The sequence below is a fragment of the Nymphaea colorata genome, chromosome 4 (genome assembly GCF_008831285.2).
Source record: "Nymphaea colorata isolate Beijing-Zhang1983 chromosome 4, ASM883128v2, whole genome shotgun sequence".
NCBI lineage: Eukaryota > Viridiplantae > Streptophyta > Magnoliopsida > Nymphaeales > Nymphaeaceae > Nymphaea > Nymphaea colorata.
Window position 1 is genome coordinate 10,003,260 of NC_045141.1, and position 11,891 is coordinate 10,015,150.

General features: G+C 37.7%; 1 protein-coding gene across 1 annotated transcript; it reads left to right on the forward strand.

The window, feature by feature from the left end:
• The first annotated feature begins 416 nt into the window (after positions 1-416).
• Positions 417-11,136, forward strand: LOC116252956 (uncharacterized). The gene is made up of 3 exons (XM_031627616.2): positions 417-1,165; positions 6,832-7,019; positions 9,949-11,136. Exons 1-3 carry the CDS (start codon positions 442-444, stop codon positions 10,624-10,626), a joined length of 1,590 nt encoding a protein of 529 aa, XP_031483476.1. The 5' UTR covers positions 417-441; the 3' UTR covers positions 10,627-11,136.
• Positions 11,137-11,891: the final 755 nt, after the last annotated feature.

Here is an 11,891-nt window from a genome sequence, read left to right on the forward strand (position 1 = left end):
AAACATTGTTTATATAATTATGTCAAACATTTGTTTGTCAGATTTAGAAATATCTTCACATCATGCTCCTCAAAATAATGGTGTTCTTGAAAAGTTTGTTTTAAGAACAACGTTCCTTTTCTTTATTGTTTTTAGACAACCCTTTCAAGGTTATATGCCCAAGTAGGTTGCATTGCAGATACATGAATTTGTTGATCCGAATTTACTTAGATCTAACATGCCAAAGTAATCTTATGGGTGCAAGTGATTCCTTGAAATTTTTTCCTTTTTCGCTGCTGCAGCTTGTTTGATCCTCATCTGAGAAGAGTAATTCTCTGTGTTCACATTCATAGGGAACGGGTCCACCAGGACAGGAACCCAACTCAAGCCAGTTAGATCGGGTCCCGTTGAGATCTGATCAAGGCAACAGACCAAATCAAAGGAGCTGCACCGTCATCACAGATGGCTCAAGGGGAGCGGACAGAGGCAAGAGTGCATCCCGTGTGCGCGTGGACGTTGGAATCAGGGGGCGGAAGAAGGGATTTTCGGGAAAAGAGAAAAAGATTGAGAAGGGACGGACGGAAAATGGCGTGGCTGGCCAAGTCTCTGGCGAATTCCTTCAACTCCGATGAGAAGGACGATGGCGACAGCGGTGATACGAACGGCAGAGGCGTCAAGGAGGACCTGTCCGAGCTCACTAAATCCTTTACCCGTCAGCTCTGGGGCGTCGCCTCCTTCCTCGCTCCTCCCCCGCCAGATCATCCGTCTTCCTCCTCCTCTCCTCCTGCTGCTGCGGCGGCTGCTGGTGGTGGGAGTTCCGCTCCATCCGACCCGGCTTCCGGTTCTTTTGTCAAGGAATCTGCTGACAATGCTGAGATCCCCGGCGAATCTCCGCGGATGTCCGGGATCCGCAGTGATCTTTCAGAGATCGGCGGGAGGTTCAGGACGGAGATCTCCAGACTGGCTTCCGGCAATAAGGCCGTCAGTGAGATCTCGAGATTTGCTTCGAGTTTCTTGCCGTTTGGTTCAGGGGATGAGGAGGGTTACTCGGAGGGAATTAGGGATGAGGCTATCGCTGGGGCCGTCGGTGTCACGGAGGAGGTGCTGACCTTCGCTAGGAACATATCGATGCACCCAGAGACATGGCTGGATTTCCCTTTGTTTACGGATGATGAAGATGATGATGGTAAGGACTCGTCTCTGTAATCGTTTTGTGCGAATTATTGTCTGGTAATTTCCTGATACGGACCAACTTTTTCCTGAAATCCTAATTCATGATCTTCTTCCCTGAATTTCATGAATAGTGAAGTATTTTTCTCGTAATTATGAATCTTGCCAACCGTGATTCTTGGATTCATTGTATCTAATAAAGGCGGAAGGGCGGGTGGTATCCCTAATGAGAAATATATTCATATAAGTGTCCGCCTTTTAGTCATTATTATCAGAACAGAGTCATAAAGGCCTGTAGGATCATCTTATTAAAGGCGGTCATGTTGGAAGATATGACCTTTGTGATTTTTCATAACGTTGTCTTTTTGAGTTGGAAAGCGTTCCTTTACCTTCATGGATAAACATGGATCTTGCAATCACGTCTCTGCACCACTAAGTTTTATCTTAAGCCTGAGGCGGAGGGACGATGTTACAAGTGTGCCCATGTTTTCTCTTGCTAAGAGCTGAAGGTTGTTTTCTTCTTTCTGGGTTTTTCACAAAATAATTGCTGGTCCATATTTCAAACAACTCCTGATTTGTACCTCTTCTTTTCTTTTCTTTTTTGATGTATTCCCTTTTCTTTTAGGCAATCTCAGCAAAGTAATCATAAGGTCTACTTTGAGCTCTTGAAAGCTCGGCGGTGCTTTAATTCGAAGTGCTTTAAAACCTTATAGTTGATACTCATAATGTTTTAATTATTTCTTGCAAAACCAACCATACCAATGTGAACTTCACGTCTAAAATTTTAAAATCTGCATAATTATGGTTATTTGTTTTCTAAGATTTTATAAGCTGAAAAGACTTGATAGTTCATTTAACACCCATATACATATGATTTTTTTCATCTAAAGCGCATGTGTTTGGCGTAGATTTCTAGGTTACTGAACTTGGAGACTCATGTGGTTTGTTTAACACAAATCTAGAATTTTATTTTCAAGTGGAGAGTTAACGGCACAATGAAACATTTTTATGTGAGAGATAAGGTTGTACTAGTTTTTGTTTCTTACTTATCTCACACTGATAAAATATAAGTAATTGCTTTAACATTTTTTAACAGGAATCACATGAACTGACGGTTTAAAAGATAGGGAATAATACAAAACCATGTAAGACGGACTTTTGAAATATAGTCCATAGGGCAGGGATAGTCTCCTAAGGACCGATTCTTTTGCCTGCCTCAAAATGACCATGCAATATTTTGGTTACTTTAATTCCACTTACCGGTGGATATCAGAAAATAAGGATAAAAAAAATTGTGTTTTTTATTTGTTTTTTACAAAATCATTGGATTATGATAATTGCACTGCTACTACTGAGTTTAGGTTATGCCACATGGGTGCAAGTTGCAGAGCATTTTCAAAAAGCGTAGGTGGGGACACAAGTGTGTGAGTGGAAACAAAAAATACTTTCATGAGCCATAAATTCGTAAACTGATCAATAAAGTAAGAAACCCACTAAATAACATCATGTTTATCTAGCAAACTTATCATCTTTTCACTTCTACTTCATAATCTAAATTAGTGGGAAGGACATGCTTGTAATATGGAGTTAACATCCCAAAACTGGATGATCCACAACTTCGGTACAATATAAAAACCATCTTAGTACCTAATGTGAAACACTATAATCATATTTGGATTTTTAATATAGAAGATTAAAAGGTACGTATAATGAAGAGGTGTGAATGTGGATTAGAGTAAACATAGACAATATCCTTTGCTTTCTTTTTGCTAAGCATATTTCTTCCAATGTTGTCACTTTGAGCATATATACTCTGGTTTCATTGTGTTGATGTAGGAAGTTGAAATAACTTCATTGTAAAACATTGGAGAATTGGTGTCTTGGATTTGTATAATGTGCACCAATTGACGGGATCTTTGTTGTTCCTTGCTGTAATTGCTGCTATATAATCAAATGTCCTAGTGAAAAGCTCACCAAACTCACTATTTACTTGATTAAGAGCATGAGATGCTTGCAAAGTCCTCCCAAGCATATCATTTTATGTCTTGATAGCTCAGGATCGTGATTTGGAGGAACACAGCCTATACCTCCTGACAATCACTTTCATTCATTGTATTTTGGATTAAAAGAGTATTCCTTGCAATGATGTATTGTTTATCCTATCTTTTCACTAAAATTGAATGTACATGATTGAAAAATTTTGAATCGTCAAGTATGAAATCTTATTTGTCATCCATGAATATTTTGAATGTTTTAAATCATGTTATCCTGTATGTCATACAATTTCTTGAGCTTTGGGTCCCTCTTGATTAGTTTTTTCTCAATATTTGCCAAATGTGCTTTGTAAATTGAAAAAAGTAGTGATTTTATCCCACCAGAAATCATAACAAATGCATCTTTTGATTACTTGGGTGAAAATAGTGATTTCATCCTACCAGAAATCATAAAAGATGCATGTTTCAATTACTTGGGGCTGAACATTGTTTTCACTATACCAAAAATCCCAATCCTTATCGATGCATTATCCTCAATGCAATTGTGTGTTGCTTAATTCTTTATAAGAATCTATCAAGCAAAATGAATCTCAAAAACCTTCAATAATTTGATATCAGATTGCCTATTAAATATGGAAAGAGCATGATGATGTCTTGTAACATGACTTCTAATGTTTCTTACATCTTTCTTTGTTTCCTCAATTCATGAACACAATTCTTGAGAATGTGAATCTTATTTATCTCCACTTTGTTTCTAGTCCATTCCCTTTTTTTTCTTTTTTTTTGAATAGAGGATTGCATAAAACCCCTGAGTATCAAATTTGAACCATGTGCTACACAAGGAGCCAAAAATTATGAGAATGCTTGTTAGTACTTGCGAAACTCGTTCCTGCACAACTATGGCAGAGGCACTATCAAGCCCTACATTCTCCTCACTAACTACTTTTATCACTTGCATTAATAATCTCTTTAAATGTTGAACATTTAATACCCCTCAAATGCATCAGCAATCATCAAGGGTTGCTTCTATATATCAATCTGCTATCAGGAAAATTAATCTGTAGTAGTTTGTGTACAAATCTCTTTTTCTCTAGAGGATCTTTGATATGACTTTTCTCCGATGCCTGGACTGCTGTTCTTAGCTTTGCTAAACTAAAAGGTGTGCACAAATCAAATTACAATTGGCCAATGATGTAATCATATTCTTTCAATGAGGAATTTTGGCTATATTAAGAGGAATTGAATTTGAAAAAACTATGAATTATTTTAGCCATTCATGCCCTTGCCATATTTTTGAACTAGTTGTCTTATTTGCCTTCCCTTTTTCTTTTCTTCAAGAGATCTTTTAATTTACTACTGGCACAAGGTATAGACAATGCACTTGATTGTTCTGATTTTTTTTTCATTCTTTTCAGCTCCTTGTTCTTTTTGTAACACTTTCTACTTATCTTTGTCAATGAATCATCCCTGTTGCATGACTTAATTCCTTTAAGATGGGTCTGCAGAAATGTGTTTTAACATTTGTATGAGAACCAGTAAATTGTATGTGACATAAATTGCAAATAAAATACATGTTTCTACCACCACCATTAGTTTTTTCTCCTCTCTTACAAGCATCCAAAAGTGCTTGAGAAAGGTCTGGTTCAAATACCAATGGTGTTTACACTGCAACTAGAGCTTGCTGCAAATATGTTTGTTGTTGGCTTCCCATTACCTTTATCATTCATTGTAAAAAAAAAAGGAGGTTGACATGTGCACAGCTACAGTTTCACAACGTATCTACAATCCTGTTATAATAACAATAAGACATAATTTGAGGTGCAAGCATATGACATTTCAGGTGTATCCATCCTGAATCAAGAAATAGTAATTGGCGAACGAGTGACCACATTCTGAATGTTGATCTATGTGTTTAGTCTAACTCTAACTTTCAGCCTTAGATGTTTCCTTGTCATCCAAACCCTGCAGTCCAATTGATAAACGTCAACATTTTCCTGTATCTGTGTAAGCTTGACAATGCAAGCCATGACTACATGCTACATTGTGCAAAGCAGAGAATGACACAAATGGAATGAGAAGTGAGCCTCCATAGATAATGGTGACATGTGTTTGACAACATTGAAAGCTACATGAGAAATTAACCTTTTTTTTCTTTTTTGCATATATATTCCTTCCTATTGATGAAGATGTTACTTCTCCCTCTCATGGTCATCAAAAAGTGGCAGAACGCTTATTTTATATTTCCTGAGGTCATTCTGGTTACTTGGCCTCCTGATCCAACTCCCCCATGACCACAAGTTGCAGGCAATGGTGAAAAGGAAAAGACCCAGGAAGTCATCACATATCAGGAGACAAGGTCAAAATATAAATAGACTTTGTCTGGCATATTGTTGGTTCCTCATCAAGTTATTTCTTCATGAAGACTAACATAACTGCACATGTGCTTAGTTGCATAGGTGCAGAATATCACATGACAGCCATCCTTTTTTTTAATGAATGTCCTCAGGCACCACTGCTTTATCTGGGAGAAAAGAATAAGACGTGCTGGTACCTGAAAGATATTGCATAAAAGTCTTCCTCGTGTATCATCTGTAGCTTCATCTAACTTCTAATGTTTACTGATTTCACAGTGCTACTTCTAAGTTAGAGGAGTTCACAAATTGTGCACTCTAGTTTGTTACTATGATCAATGTATAAGCAGTTAGAGGAGCTTGTTTCACACCTTTTGGTTCTTCTTTCTTGTTTCGTAATGGGGAATGGGAAAGCCGAAAAAAAGATTAGATTCATACTTCATGGAGCTTCTGCTGCTAACTGTGCATTGGGTGGGGAGGGTGTGGAAAAAATATAGATAATTCATGCTAGTATAGAGTCTACCGACACAGTTTCAATTTGTTGATTTATCAGCAGATATGAGCCTATATCAGCTTATTTCATAATTTTTTATAAGTACTCTAAAATAAAAAAACCACGTTGGCCAAATATTGATTCAGCAGTGGACTGACATGATACGACAATAACACTTCATGGTTCTAAGCAGTTCATCAGGTCAGGCCTGCTGTTCTAGTAAATTGAAGCGAAGCCATTAAGTTTCAACATCGTTTTAGTAATAGCATAGCTCGTTGGTTCTTGGGTAGGGTGGTTTGCACCACTCTAAATGCAAACAATCTTCTTAACAGCATGCAGGCCTAGCCTGTCCTCATACCTTTAGAACTTGGCTCCACAGGCTTGTCTTGCTAACCATATCACCAAGCAATTTGCATATAACTAGACGCTTTTAACCATTGCTAGTACAAGATTGAAAAAATATATATTTCTTGTTGCTTGTGCTTTAAAGAAAATAATGGAACTTGCAACACAAATTTAATGCAATCTAGAATTCTATTTCTTCTGAAGGTTAGCTGAATAAATATTTACTAATAATTTCTTTCCCATTTTCTTTCTACCTTGTTCTCAAGGGCGGAAGTTTTGCGACTGCATGAGGCTAGTATGCTCCATATCATCTGTTTGTAGCCATATGTTCAAATTTCATTTAGTAAACAGAATTTTTAAGTTAACCACCAATTATGACCTCAAATTTGTTGAATGTTCAATGTTGATTTGCATTGTCTCTGCTCTGTTTTGAGAAGTATTATAGTGTCAAAAATGTTATTGATGCATACCTGGACTATGGATACTGTCTCTTTGGCAGATTTTGAGATGTCTGATGCCCAGCAGGATCATGCTTTGGCTGTTGAACGTCTGGCTCCAAGATTAGCAGCTTTGAGAATTGAACTTTGCCCTGGCCATATGAGTGAAGGATGCTTCTGGAAGATATATTTTGTCCTTCTGCATTCACGACTTAGTAAGCATGATGCTGAGCTACTGTCAACACCTCAAGTATGTGCTTGATCTCATTGCAACTATCTTAATAAGTTGAAAGCATTATTTTTTTGTTCACCTTCGATATGTTTGTTGTGACTTTCTCCATGATGCAATTTTCACTGAAATACATTTTAAAACATTGTCACGGAAAACATGTTTTTTTCGAAAAAAACACGCATAATACCCAAAAAATAATCTGCTGTATACAACGGCAATTAGATGCGTTTTTTTTTTAAAAAAACGCCAGAAAATAAAAGGGGTGAAAAACACGTATTATATGTGTCTTTTTGTATTTTTATTAATTTTTATTTTTTATAATTTTCAAGATTTATTAATGTTTTATATTTTTTAAAAATTTGCCGAGATTTTCCCGAGATATACAACTTTGCCGAAATCCGTATTATACCCGAGAAATTTCTCGCCATATAATACCCGTACGCACAGTCACATGAGTACTTCAGTAAGGTCCACGTACCCGTGTCGCCGTACCCGTACTCAAAATGGGTACTTTGACACTTGGGTACGTATAGGTCCAAACTGCTTAATTTTACTTTGATTTAATTTTTTCCACCTTACTTTTTATTATATTCTTTGGATGTGAAAATTCGATTGATGTTCATATTTGACTATGGGGTTGCTTGGTTGTTCATATGTTTAAAGTTTTTCATAGGTTTCTTAAACACACTGCTGCAAGAGCCGTTGATATATATTTTCTATGTTATTTATTTGTTTATGTTGATGTATATTTTTTATTTTGATACATATTTTCTAAGTATTTCTTATTGTTTATATATATATACGGCCGTACCTTCGCACCCAAGTTTTTTGAAAATGGTCAGGACCCGTACCCGCACCGGCACCCGTAGCCCTACCTATGCGACATAGCCCGTACGAGATATATGTGACAATGTTTTAAAAGATATTAGCATTGTAGAACAATGAAAATTGAGAATTTGAGATTCACACAACACAAACAAATTTCCTTAACTCCCACGTGGTGATGAGTAAGAGTGAATCCCATAAGGGTTGTTTGGCAGCAGGGAGACTCCTGGAGTGTCCCATAAATCTGCACCAAAAATTGCAGCATACTCATGGGATAGTAGTTTTAGTATGTCATGAATCTGCCCCATTCTTGGGACAGATTCATGGAACACTTCTGTAGTGTCCCTGGTGCCAAACAATCTCATAGGGAACATGATAAAGTGTGTAGAACTTGCATACCTGTAATTCAACTTTGTTAATTGAAAATGAGAGTTGTTCAACAGAAGATAAGTCATTTGCAATCAATCAGCACTCAATTTAACTCTTGAGTGCATTAAGATCTAAACTGAACGGAACAAACTCCTAATAGAATCAAACCCGAGGACTGCATGTCAATGCCTGGATGTGTGTGATACCAGACCACCAAGCTAAGCGACTATCCTGACACATGAAGTAAACTAAAGTTGGAATGGTCAAAACTCGAGACAAATTATAAAACTCTCATTACACCTTCATACTCTAGTAAGGGAAAAAACCTTATAATATTTAAAGTTTTAAACCATCTTAGAAACGAATCTAACTGAGAAATGGCAAACTTTAACAAGTCCTAGACTTACATAATACTCAAGACTTACAGATCAGAGAATTACATCTTTAATTTAATCGAGGGAGATAAAGAAAACCTAGTGAAGGGACTGAAATACGCTTATATTATGCAGTTGACAACTGTTGGTAGAGTTTAGCAATTGGCTTGGCACAAATGGCGAATGATGTCCAAATTTGATAAATATTGATGTCATTGGGAAGCTGACATGTCAGAAAAAACAACCCTTTTACGGAATTGAGATATCAGTTTGTTTTGAAAGATATGGTCATATTAAGTTAGATAAATACTCAATTTCTGTTTTGTCCCGAGTATGAAATTTCTGAAACCAGGGGCAAAGATGGTCATAAAAAGTATGCCGAATGAAATCAATTTCGATGAAATTTTTTGTCAACTGTAGACGTGTAGACCAAACTAAAGTTAAAATTTCATTGAAAGGTCAGATCGCATGCAGATATTTGTTAAAATTTCTCACTTCCTTCTATATCAGTAAGATAACATGCAAAATAAGATAAGAGCATTATGCATTTCATGCATCACCACTGCAATGCTATGTGAAGACATGAGTGTCCTGTGTCATAGGAATCAGACGTAGAGGAAGTCACTTTCTGGTGAAGCAGCTTCTCAAGTATCTGGAAGGAACTTGTGAAGATGGATCAATAAATTCAATTCCTTCCTGTCCTTCATAGGCATTTAGGAATTGACTTACATTCAGTTGTAATTGGCATACAACAACTCGTAGGATGTCTGCTATGCAGTTACTTGGCACCCTCAAGTTACTGTAGTCATAAAAGTCATCATAAAGTTGCATGCTCAGCAGCTCAAGCTTTGGTGCATCATATAGGACTGCAAAATCTGCAATATTCATATTTGTTGGCATCAACTGTTTTTTTATATCTGCGTAATTGGGTATGTGCCATGTATCATGGTAAGATAAGCACGTGGAGTTGGATAGTCGTTTTGATTGTGCAACACACACACACACGCACACGCACATATATAATTAGAAACAACAATTTTTCCTGTGTAAAGAACAATTTGTGTGTTCATCCATGTGTGTAGAACTTATGGTTTAGTGCACTTCAACCTTCTTAGTGTGCCTTGTGCCTGTTGCATGCATTTGATCATATATCTTAGTTGAAATTCTCAATGATGCGCTGTTGAATTTGCTAATTACTGTTGATAACGTCTTTTGATGGAAAGTGAGCTTTCATGTCTGGGTTGAGATCACCGGTGGCTCAGATTGTTATTGTTTGATGGTATTTATTGTCTCTTGCGTTGATTCCTCCATGCTTTTTCTCTTTAACTTTCAGTACAAACCTTGAGTTACATTTCATTGCGTTGCCTCCTCTTGTGCAGATTGTACAGGCTAGAAGTATGTTGCAAGAATTGCAGAACCATGCAAAAACTACAACTGGCAGAACCGAAAGTTCAACCTATGCTGAGGAAACTGGTTCTAGGTTGCTACCTCAGGAAGGGACTTCAGTCTCTGATATTGAATCTTCATATAGGGGTGCAGCCTTGGAGCCATCTAAAAGTATAAATGTCGAAATTGAAAGTGAAAAACTGTCAACAAATAATGACTCAAGGTTTGTGGACAAATCGGTCATAGATGAAAAGTCCTTCATACAAAATGAGGATATACTGACACGAATCGTGCAAGTCTCAAGCGATGCTTTTGAGGAAGATGGTGATGATTGGTTGGAAGAAAGTGCAGAAATTAGTGGCTCTGGTCATGTAACCACTGCATTGGTGGATGAGGATGTATCGTTTAGTGACCTGGAGGAGGATGATGACAACTGTGTACCGACAAGATCCAATGCCAAAGATGCTTCTGCATCATCTGCAGATGGATCTAGAGGACGGGTCCAACTCAATGATGTTGCAGTGGAGGATCATCGCTCTACAGCCAGCAGTTACATGCTAGACAATAAAAATCTTTCAGCAAAGGACACAAAGGATGGTGATCCAGGGAAGCCTACGGAGGGTGGAGAGTCTAATGACTGGCTCAGTCTTGATGAGATTGATGTTGCTTGAATCTAATGAACCACCTCTGTCTCAAATTCCCAATTATTTGAATTTGAATCTTCTCAATGCTAAAGGTGGTGCATCTCGATGTGGCACATGTTCCTTTGGCTGTAGATATTTGTCTGCAAAATCGTGGAGCCTTGGTTGCTGTATTCTCAATTCTGACATTATGTTGGACGATTGATATGTGATTGAGTCGATGTCTTCTGTTATATGTACCTTACCAGCTCAGTATGTACATTCATGTGCATGTCTATTTCGTGATTGTACACCCATCTAATCGTCTTTGTATCCTGAGAATGCTTCAAAGGTGATCTCATATATGGTAAGGTAGGGATATTCTTATGTAAAATCGCACGTTAGATAAATATTGGTTCCTTCAGAAGCTTCTTAGACCTTGATTCTAGGAATCTACAAGATAGACTCTTTGCAAGGTCTGAATGAATGTATTTTGCTGTTCTATGTTCCTGTTCTCAACAGTATTTATTGTGCGAAAAAAATGTTGAACCTCTTAATGAATTTCCTGAATTTTCGTCATAGGGCTGGGTGATTTCTACAAGCTATCCGTGGGGAATTTGAATTGAGGTTTTTTTAGCTGTTTATGCGAGGCACTATCTTTTGTGTGGGAGAAGGGAATCGTTGTTCCTCCAACAATTTCCATTGTCTGGAATGCAATACTGTAGGTCAAATCATTCGTTGGGATGGAGTGGGCGAGTCTACCACAGCTTCAGCGCCATTTGTAAGGTAAAATGGTGCTTTCTGTAACCACTGGTCCATCTATTTGCTACCCCATCTTAGCAGTTCATGGAGTCGGTGTTTCGTTCCACTCTAAAAAGTTCCAAACTTGACAAGCATGATTCAGTAAACATTGACAGCAGTAGGAAATGACACTAGTGATCTCTTCGCCTCCTTCAACTTGAAGGCCTTCCAGATTCAGCACCATTTGTAAGGGAAGATGGTGCTTTCTGCAATTCCACCGGTCTATCTACTTGCTACCTCATTTTAGTGGTTCAAGGAATCGGTGTTTCCATTCTATTCTAGAAGTTCCAAAGCTGACAAATGACAAGTATGATTCAGCAAAAATTGATGGAACTAGGTGATAACGCTGGTGATCCCTTTACCTACTTCAACTTGAAGGTCTTCCAGATTCAGCACCATTTGTAAGGGAACATGGTGCTTCTGCAATTCCACTGGTCTATCTACTTGCGACCTCATTTTAACGGTTCAAGGGATCAGTGTTTCCATTCTATTCTAGAAGGTCCAAAGCTGACAAG